Source organism: Macaca mulatta, chromosome 3, assembly GCF_049350105.2.
Source record: "Macaca mulatta isolate MMU2019108-1 chromosome 3, T2T-MMU8v2.0, whole genome shotgun sequence".
Classification (NCBI taxonomy): Eukaryota; Metazoa; Chordata; class Mammalia; order Primates; family Cercopithecidae; genus Macaca; species Macaca mulatta.
Genome location: NC_133408.1, coordinates 5,656,007 through 5,676,470, shown reverse-complemented (window position 1 = coordinate 5,676,470; position 20,464 = coordinate 5,656,007). Strand labels below are relative to the sequence as shown.

Genomic DNA, 20,464 nt, shown 5'->3' with positions numbered 1-20,464 from the left:
ATGACATGCACTGGAATTATATTTCTATTTTGCTTACTAATTTGAGACATTTTATTTACTAGGTTTGTTATTAATGAATGTTCTGTCATTACAATGAAGATTCCTCGGCCGTGGTGAATTCCTCTCTGACCACACAGCCAATTCTAGTCTGCGTAGTGAATACGCTGAGGGTTTTGCATCTACTTTCTGACCCCGTGGTGGTTTTGAGAATCATTCTGTACTTTAAACAATTACATCCTGCATTGTTTTCCTCCTTTTAAAATGATTTGTTTCTGCCTTTAAATTTATTACATCTTTCTGCTTTCTGGACTACTTGATTTTTCTTGCAGATTACTGATTTAAATCCTGCCTCGAGTCCTTCTTTCCTTTTAAGTGAGTGAGTGAAGCCTATGGGCCTCCAGGGCCACACTCTGGCAATGCCTCTCACACTATGGTCGATGTGCCAGTTCTCAGTCATGTCCCCTTCCAGAGTCCTGCAGCTGGGCGGCCTGGCTGAGCCTGGCCCGTGGCCCCCGCACCTGCACCCACCTTTCCCACACTCAGCGCACAGGTACTCGCGGACGTTGTCATGCACACGCATGTGCTCCTTCAGCATGTCCTTCCTGGCGAAGGACTTCCCACACTGCTCGCAGGCGTGGCTCTTCACACCTGAGAACACAGGCATCCGCAACTCAGAGCCGAGGAGCTCTGATCTGCGGTGGCCGCAAAAAGGACGTACCAAGGAGAGGGGCCCAGCCTCCCCGACAGCTGGAAGTGCAGTGACAGGGATGGGGTCGCCTCTTCAGCAGCCTCCCCAGAGCCCTCCCGGGGGTCCTATGGCTGGAGTAGATCCCTGAGGACCTGCAGGGGTAAGGGGGCAGGGGGCACTGGGCTCTGAGTAGCAGGGCTGATAAGGACGGGAAAAGATGGAGAAACAGAGGAAGGCACGGGGGAGGCAAGGTGCGACGGCTCTGTGTGTAGAATATGTGGGATGTAGGATGTGGGGCCCCACATGCTGACAGACACGCACCTGTGTGGATGAGTTTGTGGCGCTCCAGGTTCCCTATGCTGTTGAAGATCCGTCCACAGATCTCGCAGGGGTGGATGTACCTGAAACCAGAGACAAGCTCAGGATGGCTGCACAGCCTCGGGGCTCCATGGCAGCGAGGGCGCTCTCCCCAGCACCTTCCTCCGCAAAGATGAGGCAACAAGGTGCCACGGGGATGATAAAAGCAGCAAATATTTGAGCCTCTGCCACGGGTTGAATCTTAACGCCCCCAATTCCTACATCGAAGTCTTAATCCTGGCACTTCAGAATGTGACTATGTTTGGAGATGGGGTCTTTGCAGAGGTGATTACATGGAAAAGAGGCCATCAGGGTGGTCCCTGACCAATCTGACCAGTGTCCTCATAAGAAGATGAGATTGGGCACAGACATGCACAGTGGGACGGCCCTATGAGGACACAGGGAGAAGGCGGCATTTACAGGCCAAGGAGAGAAGTGTCAGAGGTGGCGGCCCTGCTGCCACCATGACCCCTGAGCTCCCGCCTCCAGGACTGAAGATGGTAAGTGTCTGTTTTTTAGGCTGTGCCGGCTGTGGTTCTTCGTTAGCGCCCCTGGACGGGACTGTTTAGTCACTCACTCAGCAGACTGCTTGGGTTATGGGCTGTATGTCAGATGTGGCCTGGCATTAAACCTAATTGCTGCAGGAAAAAGCATTTTGGGTCATTCTGTAGGCAGGGCAGGAACCTTGCTATTTTCCTGTAACATGGCCAGCTGGTGCCAGGAGACTATGTGGAAGCACAGGATAAACCCTGGCCCTGCCGCCCCTCGGCCCTGCTGCCCCCTAGCCCTGGCCCTGGGACCCAGAGGATATCACTTGTTCAAAGCTACAAATGGCTCCTTAAAACATGTGTCTCTTTGCAAGGAAGCATGTCCCCTCCCTCCTGGCACAACCCAGGAGCCCCCAACCAGGCCTCACTTTTGCACGTTGGGGTCCGGCAGGTTTTCGCGGTGGATGACCATGTGGGCGTGGTAGGTGGCCTTCAGCGCGAAGCGCCGGTTGCAGATGCTGCAGCCGTAGCCCTTCTCCTTGTGCACCTCCATGATGTGCTTCAGGTACTCCTTCCCCCGGCCAAAGGTGAGCTGCAGGCCGGGTGGACGGGGCACTGCTGACACCCGCATGAGCTCCCTGGTCCTCTTAGCTAATGAGGTTGTGTCCACAAACCAGGGCACCCAACACGCCCTGAGGACCCACGGCTCATGCCAGGGCAGAAGGGACTCTGAGAGGCTTGATGGGGAACTTTTCCGAAGCCATAAGGCCTTATGCCCAAAACTCAGAGCACGGTTCTCCTCGGAAACAAACCACTCTCCTTTTTGATGAGCCCCTTCCATGCACGGGGGAGGCCTTGTGAGGGCTTCAGGCCTGAGCGGGGAGGAGGAGGGGGAGGAGAAAGGGAGAGGGGAGAGGTGCCCCAGCCTGCAGCCACTACAGCCACCTTCTAGGAGTCTGACCCCCACACTTCATGTATGTGCCTGAACCGTGTCACAAGGCAAGTTCCTGGAGTGTGCCTGTGAGACCCACATAGGCCATCCCTGAGCACCGAGGTGGCATGGGCTGGCCTTCCCACGCACAGGTGATGGACAGGCACCCAGTCTGCAGTAGGACCACTGGCCTGAGCCTTTGGGGAGGGAGGGCTGCTTCCAAGATCCACAAAGGCACCTGCTGTGTGGGGCCTGCAGCCTTGAAACTACCACGTTCCTTTCCAGACCACCCAGGCACTGCGGGGCAGACCCGCCATACCTGGCACCGCTTGCAGCTGTACTTGTGAGGCTCTGAGTCCGCGCTCTCGTCAGAATTGTCGTCGTTTTCTTCTGAGGAGATCCCGATCTTACCGATAAACTCCTCCCTCTGGTGGTCATCCATCAAAGCGATGTCCTGGAAAACAGCCAACACTTCCGGTTTCTAACAGTGCAGCAGACGCTTCACTCAGTTACCTATACCCCAGGGACAATCAATCATTTCCCCAGATGCAGAAGAAATACCTCTCTGATGCCCATGACGGCCCTAACGAGCCACACTTATGCCCCAGTCCATCCCAGCTTATCCCCAGGGGTCCCCACCTAAACGCCAGAGCTGCCCTCGCTCTCCACGCCGCCCGTGGCTACCTCTCACATGCGCCCAGCAAGATCTCAATCTGTGCCCAGGGCCAGGCACTGCTGGGGAGTCCCCTGAGTGGGTCTCCCATACCACCTGTTACTTCTTCAGTTCTTGATCAGTGCTTCTCCCGCCCTTCATCACACCCCAAGTCCTCCCTGCTCCCAGAGCTTCCGCTCTGTTCCTCCCTTTCCTCAAAGGCGGGGAGGGATGCAAATGCCAGGTCCGGGATGGGAAGCAGCCACGGCGGGGAAGCTGGGCCTGGCAGCTGGGCCACAGAAAGTGAGGCCAACGCAGTCACAGAATTCATTTTGGAGAGATGAAATGTGGCTAGTTGTCAACTATTTGGAGACGCTGCTGTAGTCTGAATACTTGAACCCTCCCAAATTCCCATGTTGAATCCTAACCCACCAGGAAATGGTATCAGGAAGCAGGGCCTCTGGGAAGTCATTAGGTCATGAGGCTGGAGCCCTCAAGAATGGGATTTGGGGTGGGGCATGGTGGCTTATGCCTGTAATCGCAGCAGTTTGAGAGGCTGAGGCAGGCGGATCACCTGAGCTCAGGAGTTCAAGATCAGCCTGGCCAACATGGTGAAACCCTGTCTCTACTGAAAATACAAAAATTAGCTGGGCATTATGGCGGGTGCTTGTAGTCCCAGCTCCTTGGGAGGCTGAGGCGGGAGACTTGCTTGAACCCAGGAGGCGGAGGATGCAGTGAGATCTTGCCATTGTACTCCAGCCTGGGTGACGGAGTGAGACTGCGTCTCAAAAAACAAACAAAAAGAATGGGATTCAGGCCCTTATAGAAGAGATCCCTACCCTTCTACCATGTGAGGACACAGAAGGTGCCATCTATGAACCAGGAAGTGAGCCTCAACAGACACTGAATCTATGGGGGCCTTGACGTCCAGCCTCCAGAACGGGGAGCAGCACATGTCTGCCCAGAAGCTGCCCCGCCTGCAGAATTCTGCTATGGAAGCCTGAGCTGACTGTGACAGACACTGGCCCGGGGGCCTGCCATGAGCATGCCTGGGTGAGGGCAGCACGCGATCGACACCTTGAAGTGGACGTGGATGTGGTCCCTGAGCACATCCACGCGGAAGAACTTGCGCCCGCAGATCTCACAGGTGTACTTCTTGTCGCCGTGGGTAAGCAGGTGCTTATTCATATTGCTCCGGCAGGAGAACACCTGTGGGCAGAGGAGCCGCATGGTGAGGGGCTGTGGCGTCTCATGATGGGAAGGAGCCTCTCCACCAGGCTCCTCCAGGGAAACCACAACCCGGGACAGAAGCACAACACTGTGCTCCAGGCCTTGGTCTCAACAGTTCCTCAGTGTGCGAGAGATACAAATAATCACTGATGCCAGGATAAGGGTTACGCACTGAATTATGTAAACAGGTGCTTATGTTACAATAGAAAATTGACCATTTGCTAGTCTTTATTATAAACGTTAGTTCAGCTCCATTTTTTTAGCTCATGTAAATATTTCCCTAGGGTGGACTATCAAGGAACCAGTAAGTCACAGAAATACCTGCAATTTTCTGAAAGTAGATATCAAAGAAGAAAGCTAGTTACCCCCTTGGCTTTTATACCGTGTTTCATGCACATTCACAATGTCCCTGATTTCTTGCTCTGGCATGACGGGTATGGAGATGCACCCGTTCATCCAATACCCATCCCAGGGGGTCACCTCTGTGACCAGGGCTGGGGTTGGCGCTGGGAATACCGTGGTCCACATGACAGATGTGGCCCCACTGGCACAGAGCAGTGGACAAGGCTGGCGGCTGAGACCACTGCGAGGGCCCTAGAAACCTCAGCACCCCACAGGGCTCTGCGGGCCTCTATCTGGATAGCCATTCCCAGTGGCCAAGTAACGCGGGGTGTGACCTCCTAGAGCTCACCTGATGCCCACATTCTCAAGAAAAGAACGCAATAGATAAATGAAAAGGAATGAGTGATTCGCTAGGGAGAAGATGCCGGCATCTCCAGGCAACATCTTCTTCCAAGATGTGCAGATGACTTACGGGCTGACAGCACTGTGCCCCATCCCAGGGACACTAGGTGGGGCAATGCGACAGGGTGAAAGGTGAGCAGGAGAGGACAGAGTCTGCAGGTGTCATGGTCTTTACAGACAGACTGGGCTGAAGACGAGAAATAACTGGAAACAAAAATAATTCAGTCATCCAAACTACAGGCTATTTCACTACGTACCTCAACCCTCAGTGGGTATTCAATAAACACTGCACAGGATAAAAACGTGTTTGGATGTCAGGCACCGAGCTGGTTTTGCACATACGATCTCTCAACAGCATGGAAGGCACTTGGGGCCAGTACCCCCCAAGGGGCAGAGGTCAGTGGGCAGAGAGACCAGGGACGGGGAACAAGGGGCACAGACTTCGCCCACCTGTGGCCTGTGCACAGCTGGCCCAGCTCGCAAAGGTGCTCCAACTCACCTGCTCTACCCCAGCCCTGCCCCTCCAGCCCGCAGTCCGGAGCGTCACCTGGACCCCCAGCCACACCGACCTGCTCACTCATTTGCTCAGGCTCGCTCTGTGGTTTGAAAAAAATCAGGAAACTTCATATAAAAACTGAGATTTCCGTTTTGTCTTTAAAAGGTCAAAAGCTCGGTGATGGTACTGCATGCTGGAAGGCAGGACAGCGGGGCAGTGACAGAAGGCCGCCTGCGGGGCCTGTGCTCCCAGCTGTTGAAACGCTGGAGGAGCATCGCTCTGGGGCTCATGTGAGCTGTTTGTGGCTGAGGCATCCTCCAATCAGCGGCTCCGAAAGCCACCTGAGCGACATGCTGGAGCTGCTGGGCCCAGAGCCCACTTGGGATCCACTCAGAACCCTTACTTTGCAGCATGAGCTTTGCATCCTGTTACAGACAGTTCCTAGGCCTCTGAGCACAGATGCCATCTTATAGTCGCCTGAGTGAAAGCTAAGTAACGAAGAAGTGAAGTCACCTCCAGTCACAACCAAGGTGCTTGTGCACAGAACTTGGGGCCATGGCAGCCTGACAGCTGTGAGTGCCACGGTGTGGGCCCTGGGCTCTCCCGGGAGGGGCAGCGTGTTTGCTGGATGTTTAGGATCCTGCATCTCCACCAAGCAGCCACGTGTGGGAATCCCTTGCTAGTGCCAGGATGGTCCCCTCACTGCGCAGCCCTCGGATGGATGTGCTCCCGTGGATGACATCACCCTTTCCTCACTTGGGCAGCGCCGGGCATCCACTGAACGTGCCTGGGACACCTGCCATGGGATCGGTCACGCTCTAACTTACAGAATGCCAGCCATCCACTGCACAGAGGAGACCGGCGTGACAGGCAAAATAAAGCCACTGGATCTCCCTGCATCCTCCTTCATTGTGCACCAGTCCTGACCACAAGGTCACTGTCTGAACGATGCTATACAAGAGAGCGGGAGCCAGGGAGTAGCTCAGGTGGAAAATCATTGCAAAGAGGAAAAGAGGCTGTCCAGGAAGAACCCTTCTTTCTCAGCCCACTCACTGGAAACCCATCTTAGGTGCCAAAGAAATCCAAATGGCAAGTGTTTAAAATGGGTGGACACCAGTTTAAGACAACCTGAGCACCCATCGTTACCCCCCAAATCTTCCCTGCAGTACTCTATAAGTACAGCTCATAGAGTCTTAACTGAAGAAGATGATGTGCTTTCCATCTCAGCTTCCGATGCGGACCGCGAGCGTTACCTTGCCACACACCGGGCACCCGGAAGGCTCCTTCTTGTAGCGGACCAGGTTCTCCCCGCCGGCCTCCAGGTCCTCTCGCTTCACCCGCCGCACTCCTGAAATTGCCAACCCCACCAGCAAGACAGTGAATACACTCAGAACACACGAAGGTCCATCAGATCCCACTTCAGCCAGTGTCCTTTCCAGTGCACGGGAGGACAGGGCTGTCCACAGTGGGGACAGAAGCCTGGCGGTGTAAGTAACACCACCTGCACACTGTTTGGCATCAGCACGAACCGCCATTCCTGAAGCAGCCCCAGGGAAGGAAGGGAGATGGCACAACGTATGTGGCAGCTGCAGACACAGTTCTCGCATTGGAAACATTTGGAAATATAAGGGCATCGAGTGCTAAATTTTCCTAAGTGGCAGAGCAATGATGAGGTCCTATGGAAGAAGGCATTTCCACTCCATCTAAAGGCTCAAAGCCAACTTACGGTCTTAAATAGGCAGGCATTTTTTATTTAAAAGATACCAATATTCATCTCTCGCAAATTAATGTCAAACCAACATCAGGCTGGTAAATAAAACCTTTATGGTTTTGAGGCATATTGTTCCAAATTGGAATCAAGACAGATTTTTTTTTTTTTTTTTTTTTTTTTGAGACTGTCGCTCTGTCGCCCAGGCTGGAGTGCAGTGGCCGGATCTCAGCTCACTACTAGCTCTGCCTCCTGGGTTTACGCCATTCTCCTGCCGCAGCCTCCCGAGTAGCTGGGACTATAGGCGCCCGCCACCTCGCCTGGCTAGTTTTTTGTATTTTTTAGTAGAGACGGGGTTTCACTGTGTTAGCCAGGATGGTCTTGATCTCCTGACCTCGTGATCCGCCCGTCTCGGCCTTGCAAAGTTCTGGGATTACAGGCTTGAGCCACTGCGCCCGGCCCAGATTTTTAAATGTTCATGCAAAACAGGTAAGTTTTGACCAAAAGAGAGAAGCCCACTTCTCAGGATTTCTACATTGCTGACCCATTCTGGGAGCATTCCTGCCTGGCCAGGTGTAAATGCAGAACCGGACTTAAAAATGCTCAGCAAGCTGGACGTTGGACAAATGGACCATTCTCCAAAGGCTCCCGGCATGACAGACACAGGAGTCTGAGGAGCAGCTTACACCAAGCTCCGATATGAGGGACAAATCCATAAAAGTCACAAAAGCATGAGTTTACTTCCACATAAGATGACCCGAGTTACGTTAAATTGTAAAATGCAACCCAGCCACACTGCATCCCTGGAAACAGTTGACTTCTGGCAGCATCCATAGCTACCGGCATTCAGGGCGCTTGCTATGTGTGGGGTGCTGTGCGAGAAGTTTCAAGAACAGGGTCTGGTTCAACCATCACAGCAACCCTAGGGGTTCAGGTCTGAGTACTGTCTCCCCTGCGTAGGTGAGAAAACTGAGGCACACTAGCTTGCTAAAGTCTACCCAGTCACTAAGTGGAGTCCAGGTTTGATTCATGAAGCCCTGAGGATATCACCCAAGGAACCACAAAGAAAAACGTTGTGGGTCTTTATGAATCAACATGAAGAAAAGAGTCAAGTAAAAAAGGAAAGTGCTCAAATGTACACAGGACACAATTCCGGCCTTTTTTTAAAAAAGGGACAAAGGCACATGTGTATGCCTATTTGGATGGACATGGTTATACTTCATTTTTTATTTTTATATATATTTTTTGAGATAAGGTCTTGCTCTGGAAAACAGTGGTGCAAGCACAGCTCACTGCAGCCTCGACCTCCCAGCCTCAAGTGATCCTCCTGCCTCAGCCTTCCGAGTAGCTGGGTCTACAAGTACGTGCCACTGTGCCCAGCTAATTTTTTGTAAAAGCAGAGCCTCGCTATGTTGCCTGGGCTGGTCTTGAACTGCTGGCCTCAAGAGATCCTCCAGCTGCGGCCTCCCAAAGTGCTGGGGTTCCAGGCATGAGCCGCTGTGCCCGGGAGGGTTATACTTTACACAGGACTTTGTGGTCTCACATCTTCTTTTCAACAAGCATATACTTCATTTGTAATTATAAAATAATTTTTTCCAAATTTTAATGAAAGGGTGTTTGCTGCTCTTAGTTGCTCTTGTACGGGTTTTTCCCACTTTCTGTCATATTGAAAGCATTTTTCACAATATCTAGTATCTTTGAAAAAACACTTCTAATGACAGTAAAACACTCGACCCTAGAAATCGTTCAGTGTTCTTAACTCCTTCCCCAGTGTGGAACATTTAGGGTATTTCCAACTGCTTCTCCTTGCGCATAGCAGGTCTGACACCTGTGTCTCAGCTCCTTGCTCTCCTGAGACAGGTTCTCAGAAGAGGATGAGCCCATCGGATGGTGGGCGTTTCCAGGCAAAGGAGCAGGCAGCTGAACTGCTCCCCCAAAGGCCTTGCTGACCGCGCCACCCTGCCCTGCCCCACCCCACAGGAGCTGCCTCTCCCGGCCCACAGCAGGTGCACAGGTGGCCTCACCTTCCAGGTGCCGGCGCTGGTGGTCCAGCATGACGTCCTTGCGGTAGAACATCTTGCTGCAGACCTCACAGGCAAACTTCTTGTCGCCGTGCTTCTTCTTGTGCTTGGAGAGGTTGCTGTTGGTGGAGAAGAATCTGAAACACATCTCACATTGGAACGTCTTGTCATCTGTCCAGAGAGCAAACAAACACACAACGATTTTGTGGTAAATAACATCTCATGCAGGCACGCACGTGTGGCCTGAATGTCAATAAAGCGTGGGTGACGGGCATGAGAGTCACAGGGGACGCGTGGCCAGGAAGAAAACAGCACCTGTGTGTCACACGCTGTCTACCCCAGGAACACACGATGCAGAGATGGGACCCCCAGTGCTTGAAAAGCAGACACGGAGCTCACCTTTCATCACCAAGCAACGCCAGCCACCTCCCTCCCAGGCCACCCTGTCCCCCAGCACCTGGGGACGATGGCTCCACTCCTGTCAGGAAAGCTGCCCGGTCCAAAGCTTCCCCTGGGCCGGCACTCTCCAGCATAACCGACTGACAGAATGACCTCCCTACCAACCAACCCACCATCCGACCAACCGACCACCCGACCAACGTGGCCGCCCCCTGCCCCCAGGATCCCTGGTGTTGGCCCCTCCCAGACTCCTTCCCCATGGGCGGACATCAATGTGCCCATATTCCCCCACTTCACCCAAATCCTCCTCAGCACGCACACAATCACACACCACACAAACACAAATACACTCAACGCACACCACACACATGCCCCACACAAATAATCACATGCACCAAACACCTCACAGAAATACACAATCACACACACCACACACACATGCCCCACACAAATATACAATCACACACAGCACATACACACCACACACACCCCCCACAGAAATACACACTCAACACCACATCTAAACGCATATGCATGCCCCCCACACATAATCACACACCACAAACACACAACACACCACACACATGCCCCACAAATACACAATCACACACACCACACGCCCCTCACACAATCACACACACCATACACACACCACACACACCACACACACACGCCCCACCCAGATACACACACCACACACACACGCCCCACAGAAATACACACACACACCACACTCAATATACCACACACGCCCCACATACACAATCACACACAACACATACACACACCACACACGTACCCATACAAACACATACGCCACACACATCACACACTATGCAAATACATACACACCCAACACACATCACACACACGCACATGCCCCACACAAATACACAATCACATACCACACAAATCGTATACTTAACACACCACACAAAAACACATGCCCCACAAATACACAATCACACACACCACATACAAATACACACATATTCAACACAAACCACACACACAATACACAAATCACACCACACAAATACTCAACACACCACACATGCAAGCCCCACACAAATGCACAATTACACCACATACACATTCAACACACCATACAGATATAATCACACACCACACAGGTACATTCAACGTACACCACACACACCCCCCCACATACACAGACAACACATACCACATACACTATCACACACCACACAAATACATCCACACTCAATACACACCACACACAAATACATTCAACACATACCACACATATACCCCAAATACACACACACCACACAAATATACACACACCACACATACAAGCCCCACATAAATGCACAACTACACCACATACACATTCAACACACCACACACATATAATCACGCCAGATACACAACATACACCACACACACCCCACATACAAACACATTCAACACACACCATATACATTATCATACACACACTCAACACACACCACACACAAATACACATTCAACACACACCATTAACCCCAATACCCAATCACATGCTACAAAAATACAGTCAACACACACCATGTAAACATACACTCAACACACACTACACAAACACACATACACAACACACCAAATATACAATCATACAACATACACTCACACATTCAACACACACCACATACACACATACTCAACATACACCATAAACTCAACCACACCACACACACAAATACACACACAACACACCCATTCAACATACCCCCCAACACAAATACGCACATTCAACACAAAACCACACACAATCACACACCACACACTCAACACACACCACACACACATGCCCCACACAAATACACTCAACACACACATCCACACACATGCCCCATACAACACACTCAACACATACACACAACCCACACACACAACACACATACGCTCAGCACACACCACACAAATACACACACCACACATACACAATCACATATCACACACACCACATACACACTGAACACATACCACACACACATACACCACATACACTGAACACATACCACACATAATACGCCACACCAAATACACACCACGCACGAACACACACAAATCACACACACCACAAATACACTCAACACACATGCCACAAAAATGCACATACCACACACCACATACACACTCAACACACACACCACACAAAACACACACCACACAAATACTAAACACACACCACACAAATACATCCACACACCCACAAATACACAGCCACACACACCACACACTCCACGAAGCTTCCAGAAACGCCCATATCCCTGCATCCCAGACCTCATCACCAGTCCCTCCTGGAAGGCAGCTGTCAAACTGTGGTTTCTGCTCCGCCCAGGACACTGACAGACCCCCAGTGCCATCTGTCCCTCCGATTCTTGCACAGGCACCCGGGGGGCCCTCACTGTGCAGTCCCTCACACTGCAGCATCAGCCCAGGTCCCCTCGCCCTGCCCCTGTCCATCAGACGCCTCACCAGTTGACCCCAGGGCCCAGCAAAGCTGCATTCTCCTCTCTGTGTCACCAACACGGGAGGACATGGCAGCCGGGTGTCCCAGGAGCGGGGCACCACAGCAGACTGTGTTTCTAGGCCCCTGGGCTCTCACCCACGGATCAGCTCCAGGGCTCAGTAAATGTTTGCCAAATATACAAATTCCCAAAACTGCATCGAAAGCTGCCATTTGTGCAAAGCAGCCACCCTGTGCCTCTCCCTCCCTGCTGCCCAAGAGAGCCGCCACAGAGCGTCTGAGGGTCGCACTGCCCAGGGTTTCCCTGCCTCAGCGTTTTTGGCAAGATCCTTTGTTGTGAGCTGCCCTGCGCACTGTGGGATGCTGAGCAGACACCGGGCTTCCACCCAGTAGGTGCCAGGAGCACCCCTCCCCACCAAGGTGTCTCCAGACATTGCCAATGACATTCCCTAGGGCGAACACCCTCCACTCTCCACCCCTGCCAGGTAGAGATTCACTGGCCAGGGCTCACAAAATGAGACTTTCAGGGGTGGGCCTCAGGCCTCCGCATGTGTCTGGCTTCACTCAGGTGACCCCAATGTGCAGCCCAGGTCGGGGGGTGAGGGAAGCACACAACCTCCCCCGGGAAAGCCAGGCGTTCTCACCTCTTCCCAGCTGGGAACGGACAAGGCATGGTCATCTGCGAAGACAGGAGGCGGCCATGGGGAAATCTATGCCCCATGGGTGCCACCCTCAGGACAGGGCAGGGCTGGGAGGGGACAGTCCCCTCCCACAGCTCCAACCATGGCAGGACAGTGGGAGGTGGCATCTGCCAGGGCTGAACACAGCAGAGGTGGTGCTGTGCGAGGCTCCCCTGTCCACACCCCACCCCACCCGCAGCGTGACCTCAGCCCAGAGCCATCCTCACCTGGGCCATAAGAGGGGCAACGTGATAGACGCTACGCTGAGTCCCAGCCTAACACTGTTTGCCTGCCTTCTATAAAGTGAAACATCATCCATACAACCACTGCCCTCAGTTTCGTTTTGGCTTAAGATTTGATGGGCTCTGTCCATATCCACGCAACCGCATGGTATGTGTCCTTCACGCACTGCGTCTGTGGTGTGCGTGCTTACGATGCTGGACATTTTCATGATCACTTGAATGGCTACATGACATTTCATCCAGTTTACTTCTCACAACTCACTTTGCTATTTTTGACACTGTAGATAATTTAGTGATGGAATCTTTAGTAATGTAGATTTTTTTCTTCTGTCAAATCTCTTTATCATGAATTCTTAGGAATGGGACCACTAGAGCCACGGGCTTTGTGAAAGGCCACACCTTACAGCGCTGTGGCATCAGATCACCATAGGCCACACCTTTATAGTGCTGTGGCATCGGACTGCCACACTCCCCCCAACTTGGGTCTCCTGAACAGCATAGGTGAGCCTCTTCCCAGGTGGGTGCTAAAGAACACAGGTGACCCTCCCTCCCAGGCAGGGGCTGAATAGCACAGGCAGCCTCCCTTCCAGACAGACGTTAAATAGCACAGGTGAGGCTCCCTCCTGGGCAGGTGCTGAACAGCACAGGTAAGACTCCCTCCCGGGCAGGTGCTGAACAGCACAGGTGAGCCTCTCTCCTCGGCAGGCGCTAAACAGTACAGGCGAGTCTCCCTCCCAGGCAGGTGCCGAACAGCACAAATGAGCCTCCCTCCCTGGCAGGTACTAAATTATACAGGTGAGCCTCCTTCCCGGGCAGGTACCAACTAATACAAGTGAGCCTCCCTCCCAGGCAGGTGCAAAACAGCACCCATGAGCACACCCCGCTGGGCAGGTGGCTCCACCAGTCCTGCAGCCCCAAGGAAGGCAATGGTGCTGCCAAGAGCGTCAGCTTTCTCCCTCACAAGCCCCTCTTGACCATGGAGAGAACCTACTTCACACCACTCCCCAGCTGTCCCGGACAACTCTGCCACACCGAGGGCGGCTTCTCCCACAGCCACCCACTCACTGCCAGTTAGGGAACCCAGATGGGCACGGGGTCCCAACAATGCTTCTCTCTCCAATACCCCTGCTGCCGAGGAGGTCTAGGTTTATGTCTGAATAAATGAGCCACTGAGAACAGCTGCCTACTAGGGTCTGATGAAGGGAGAGGGGCACACGGCGCCCGGGGATGGAGAGGGGGTGAGTGGGGGAGGCTGGTGGGCTGCATTTTGCCTGAGGGCCTGGACGTGAGCCTCTGCTATTCTGTAGCACAGTATTTATGGTCAGAGACAGCACAAGGAACACGACGATGAGCTACACCAGCACCTGGTCACACCACAAGGGACAGGCACCACAACAGGTCCTATGGAGGGAGTCTCAGAAAAACCCACAAGACTGTAACATTTTAAAACTTTCCCCCACATTGTACGAATTCTTGGTTTGTCGAAGGAAGATACACATTCTCTTAACTTCAATACTATAAATAAGTATAAGAGCATGCAAATCATATATGATGCAAACGAGCTCCATTTCAAGGTTTTTATCCTGTCTTTTCAGTCTAAAATGGGTAACCTTTGAAACTAGAGCGTCTCAGGGGAAGAGGTGGTGTGATGCAGGTCCCTGGCGCTCTTCGGGTTCTAGGTCACTAACGAAGGCCAGCGCCTGGCCTAACAGCACCTCTGGCTGACAGGAAGCCACTGCCGCTTAGCCGCTTCTAGTACTTTGTTTTATTTGGGTCCAGAGAAATAGTTAAAAATAACAGGAGGCAATGCCTCTTCCTCAACCTTGAGTCTGCCTCACCAAAGCGCCTTGGATGCATCACTCTTAGGAAGCCCAACACGCTCGCCCGCTACACTCCCGCGGGACTGCGGGGACCCCAAGGGGAGGTTCGCAAACAAGATGAAGGTTCATCTGTCTGGCTGGGGCTGCACTAAGTGGAAGTCTTCAGGGGGCTGAGCCCCAGATTTCTTGGGAATTCTTGTGATAGGAGAGCTTAAAATGCAGGAGGTGTGGCACACTGGAAATTCATCCAGAAGCTTCTGGAGGCCACCTCATGCCAGACATGGATCCTTCAGAGCCACTAAAGCTCAGGCAAAACATGACTCTTTCCTGCCCCTCGGAACAGTCCAACCGGGGGAAGAAGGCATCAGGGAGGAAGAACCAAGCCCTGATTTCAAATAGGAGCCCTTGGAGTAGAACTAGCCAACCCCACTAAGGGCCCCCCGCCCCCAGCAGCCGTGGCAGGGGAGCAGAGCCTCTCACATGGCTCACGTGTGGCAGCCCTGGCCAGAGCCCCTGGGAGTCCACTGCTGTGGGTGCCCTGTTCTCAACACAGGGGCGGGTGGTACCTTAACAAGAACAACACAGAGATGCAAGTGACAGACACAGAGGCAGGCGGACAAGGACGGGGTGGGCGTCGAAGGCTAACCTGGTAGGTCTCTAAGCCGACTGCCACCGGGCCCCCCCTCTCCAGGGTGTGCTATGAGTCCTAGAGAGAGGGGGACACAAAGGCAACAGTGACTCACCCCTCTGTGCCCCGCTGGGGACCCCACTGCTTGGGCCTCCAGTGCCACCCACCACTGGGAATGGGGAAGGCGTGACTCCCATATCCCAGAGGCTGCACATCATCACTGAAGAATACGGCACATCATCACTGAAGAATACGGCACATCATCACTGAAGAATACGGGGGCATCCTCGGGCCACGTGGAGAAGCAAGCGCAGCTGGCCTTGGCCTCCTTGTGGTGTCTGCTTTTCTTTGGTCTGTTTACTTGCTAGCAGCAAATTCGGTCAGAGCGACAGGGGCCTCAGACGCCCCCCAGGCCCAAAGAAGCCACCTCTCCACTACCGGCTGGTCCAGGCACACCCGGCTTCAGGCCTCACACAAGGAAAATGCTTTATTTTTGGAGACTGGTGCACACAAGCAGGCTCAGAACAAAAAGGATGTGTGCAGGGGCAACCCTGTTCCACCCTGGACGACGCAGGAGATGTGGATGGAGGAGGGCTCGCGGTTAGGAACAACCTTTGCAAGCAAGTGAGCCAGCGCTCACACTCCTCCAGCCATTATCCTGACCTTTTCCTTTCTTCCTCAGACGGCCCTAGAAACATCGGACACTGCTGCTCCCTGCTTTTAGCCAGAACGGCCCCCGGCTTTACAATGCTCTCCAATGTGGGGCCGTACGCAGCTCGGCTGACAAATGCCGGAAGAAAATCAATCCCTTTTAACTGGAAAGTTTGCATCTGTGTATCTTTAGGATAACAATGCTTTGAAGCAAAATGGACAGAGGGAAATGTTAAAAGTGAGGCTGTCTATTGGTGAAAACAATCTACTTTGGCCTAAAGTTCCCCAGCCTCTGCAGCGTATCTGAGAATCCGCACTGCACAGGGGCCGAGGGGAGACCTGACCGGCGCCCTCACCTGTCCTGCAGTTGTGGAACTCCAGCGCGCTCTCGATGCGGAAGGTCTTCTCACAAGTGCCGCACCGGTACCTGTACTCGCCGTCCACCTGGTCAGAGGGACACGCCGTGAGTGAGACGGCCCAGCACACAGTCCACAGAGGCCGAGCCCCCGACGCGCTGCCCGGGCGACTCCACGCCTGTGTCTGTTACGACTCTGACCTCCACCACCCTCCCGCTCTGTTTAGGAACACAAAGGATGCGTGCTCTTGCTGTTCACCTGCCTAGAAAGGGAACCCCACAACTCAGGGAGCCCCACTCCCAGTGCCTAACACTTCCATTCTCCTGAGTCTTCCTGCTGTGCTTGTGGGCATCTGACTGGGACCAGGGGCTGGCAGGTGGCCCAGGGATGCCTGGACACCCACAGCCCTCACCTCCTCTCATCTCTCCTGGGACTCTCTTCTCAGGGACGCCTGGGCACCCAGAGCCCTCGCCCGCTCTCCTCCCTCCCTCACAGCCCTCGCCCGCTCTCCTCCTTCCTGGGACTCTCTTTTTTCAGGGACGCCTGGGCACCCACAGCCCTCCCCCACTCTCCTCCTTCCCCCACTCTCCTCCCTCCCCCACAGCCCCTGCCCACTCTCCTCCCTCCCCCACTCTCCTCCCTCCTGGGATTCTTTCTTCTCATTGCAACATGGTGATTTGGTCAGTTGTCTGCCTCATCCACACAACTGGGAAGAGAACCCTGGGCTTATTTCCACCCACCTCGTTCCTGCTATGCTTGTAAGACACGTGCTGCTTTAGGCTCTCTTTGCGGCTGAACAATTTTGCACACTCTTCGCACTTAAACAGCTTGTCACCTGAGGAACCAACCAACCGAGAGCTCATTCACCACTTAGAGCATTTACTGAGAGAAGCATGCCCACGGGGGAAACGCCCCCCCAGCCGCCTTACTCCCTCCATGCAAAGGGGCTGCAGAGATGATTGCCCACCAACCGCAGCCTCTCACTGGCGCAGCTCATGGGAGACGACCCAAGGAGAGGAGACTCTATGCTGTCCCCCCACACCCGGCCCCGGGCGCCGGCCGGGCCGTGCAGACTCACCATGCGAGCGCACGTGCCTGCTCAGGTTGCTGCTGTTCTGGAAGATCTTGCTGCAGATGTTGCACTGGTAAACCCGCTTGTGCTCCCCGAGCTGTTTGATGAGCTTGCGCCGGATGCCGTGTCTGCTCGAGAGAATTAAGCTCCTCTTGAGTGTGATGGTGTTATTCTGATGATGGGTGAACCTGCCCGGGGACGTCAATAAGTTGGGAAAAGACAGGTGGGAAAAAAGTTCCAGGTTACAAGCAGCGTGGAAATGGCCTCCTTCCAAAACTTCCCAGCTAATCCCGAGCCTGTACCGAGAAAGGAGGGAATGTGCCCGGGCGTCACTCCCAGCTTCCAGGGCACCTGAAAGGGACGCCTTGAATATATAATGACATTAGGCAGCTTTAGCTGTAACAGCCACACACCTGACTGTGTTCTAACTCTGGCCACCAGAAAGCCTGGAGGTCAGTTTGTGCCTCAATTAGAATAACCACATCTGTTTTCTGCTCTTGTCACTCTGTCTTAACTCTCCTCTGTTTTACATATTATCAGTACCTGATTTTTAAAACTTCTTTTCCCTATTAAATGTATTTTTGATGGTAAGCCACCTGAACTCTTCTGGGCAATAAGATAAACTATAAATAAATAAACAGGTAACATCATTTCTGACATTATTTTGCCAACTATAAGAGGTGATCCAAAAAGGGTCCCAAAAAATGACCACCAACTTATTCAACTCCAGGGTAAAAATAACCCAAGAATCATAACTAAAACACAGGGCAATCTGTTAAATTCACTGAAATTCAAATAGCAAAGTGTTTTATCACAGCAGCATTGCGAAAGCTAGAAGCAACCCAGCTGTCCATCAATGGATGCACAAAAGATGGGGCATATGCACCATGGAATATTACTCAGTGTTGAAAAGGAAGGAAATTCTGACACAGGCTACACGTGGATGAGCCAGGGTGGAATAAGCCAGTCATATAAGGACAAATTCTGTCTGATTCCACTTCTATGACATCTCTAGAGTCATCAAATCCAGAGACAGAAAGTAGAATGGTGGGTGCCAGAGGCTGGGGGAGGGGGCTGGGGCGGGTGCTTAATGGGGACAGTGTTTCAGCTTGGGGAGATGGGAAAGTGCCACAGATGGCTGGGGGAGATGGTTGCCCAACAGTGTGACTATCCTGAATGCCACTGAATTGTGCACTTAAACATGGTTAAAATGGTTAAATTTATGCCATGCGTATTTAACCACAATAAAACGTTTCTTTAAAGCTGTTTTCACAGTGGATGCACCATTAAACTCCTGAGTTCCAGAACATTCCTGCTGCTTCCTCAGCAGGTCCGTTTCCACCTCCTCTCCTGGGGCCTTCCTGCTGGGAAGGTGCCTTCCCTCCAGAATGGCCTGGCTGCTGCCAGCACTGTCTGTCCACAGGATGGCCCCAGGTGCCAGGCAGGACTTACTTTGGAACCGAGCTGGTGTCAGTGGTGGTGGTGGCCAGCTTCCCCAGAACCAGCTCCATGATCCGCTCGTCTGGTGTTGCACTCACAGGCTCATCCGGAGGGACCTCGGTAATGATCTCTGCCACTTGCTCTGTACGAAGGGGATATGACAAGCCAAGTCACCACAAGAGCAGGGGACAAACACAGCCAAACCATGGTGACACATCGCCCCATGGGGACCACAGCCAGGCCACAGCGGTAGGCACAAATGTTGAGGTTTACACAGGGGAAAAAAGAAAAAAAAAACTGGCAATATTTTGGGATCCACACATTTACTAGTATACACAGAAAAGCAAAATGTTTTTCTTAGCCCAAACTGAAGTTATAATTTGTTATTCTTTTTTAAAACCACAACATCATAACATTACTTCAATCCCTCTTCATACCAACCAAAAATATTTTGGATATATAGCAGAAACTTAGAACTTATTTTCTGACAGAGATTTAGAAATGTTAATGCTTCTAATTAAATGTGCTAACATGAGTATAACCATTTTAGCTAACCATTTTGTACAAAAGTCAAAGATCACATCATCGCCAATACTAGAGACCCTGGCCAGAAACCTGAGACAAATGAAATAGGAGAAGATTACACCAAAAAATTCAACCACTGGTTTCTAACACTTTGCCTACTAAATGTCTTCCCAACGCAAGTAAGAATTAGTGAAATATCTACCTGACCCGCTTTCCCCCGCCCCCCATCTTCTATGCCTATTCACAGAGACGTGGGGAAACTGGCCAGGAGGCTTTCGGGTGCTCCTAAATCAGCGCCCAGCAGTGCAGAGCCGAGAAGCTGCAGACCCAGAGTGGAAAAGGGGAGGCTCAGAATATTCCACGATGGCTGCTCTTCCCAATTCTCTCTAATTCATCGAAACAATAAGGACTTCTTTTCACTCTCACAAAAGAAATCCTGGTGTACCCCAGACAGTAAAAAGAAAAACTGCCCGGTGTCAGTAACAAAGGTGAAGGGGCCGGTGGCTGAGCATCAGATCTCGTCCTCACTGTGAGGCCCACCAGGTGTGTGCTGCAGGTGGCTTGGATGGGGGCTGTGTGAGGACCACAGGGACAAGAGCCTTGCAGGGACCGCACACCCTGGAAGAGGGTCAAATGCCTCTTCAAACCCAACTGAGGATGCCGCACAATCAAAGGATGAGGGGCCTGGGAGTGACTCAGCGCCCACCCACAGGTGACAGACCAAGCACTGTTCAGCGATCAAGGAGAAGGAGTCACAGATAAACCATGTGGGCGGGTCTCCAGCCTGTATGCTGCCTGAAAGAGGCAGAGTCCATTCATGAGAAATTCCAGGATGGGTGGAATGAACTGGTACAGAAGAC

General features: G+C 52.6%; 1 protein-coding gene across 7 annotated transcripts in view; it reads right to left on the bottom strand.

Annotated features, from left to right (window-relative positions):
- PRDM15 (PR/SET domain 15) overlaps nucleotides 1–20,464 on the bottom strand; it is a 74,068-nt gene that overhangs the window by 13,525 nt on the left and 40,079 nt on the right. For 3 of the 7 annotated variants that reach the window (XM_028845313.2, XM_077995728.1, XM_077995727.1), the window contains exons 8-19: nucleotides 19,092–19,221; nucleotides 17,646–17,827; nucleotides 17,308–17,402; nucleotides 16,568–16,655; nucleotides 15,579–15,638; nucleotides 9,319–9,486; nucleotides 6,840–6,934; nucleotides 4,194–4,325; nucleotides 2,784–2,918; nucleotides 1,962–2,125; nucleotides 1,010–1,089; nucleotides 529–648 (exon numbers count right to left, since the gene is read on the bottom strand). In XM_028845313.2, the coding sequence (XP_028701146.2) occupies nucleotides 529–648; nucleotides 1,010–1,089; nucleotides 1,962–2,125; nucleotides 2,784–2,918; nucleotides 4,194–4,325; nucleotides 6,840–6,934; nucleotides 9,319–9,486; nucleotides 15,579–15,638; nucleotides 16,568–16,655; nucleotides 17,308–17,402; nucleotides 17,646–17,827; nucleotides 19,092–19,221 (1,449 nt within the window). The remainder of the gene's footprint in view (nucleotides 1–528; nucleotides 649–1,009; nucleotides 1,090–1,961; nucleotides 2,126–2,783; nucleotides 2,919–4,193; nucleotides 4,326–6,839; nucleotides 6,935–9,318; nucleotides 9,487–15,578; nucleotides 15,639–16,567; nucleotides 16,656–17,307; nucleotides 17,403–17,645; nucleotides 17,828–19,091; nucleotides 19,222–20,464) is intronic. The other 4 variants (XM_015132844.3, XM_077995730.1, XM_077995729.1 and 1 more) reach the window with 2 other exon arrangements.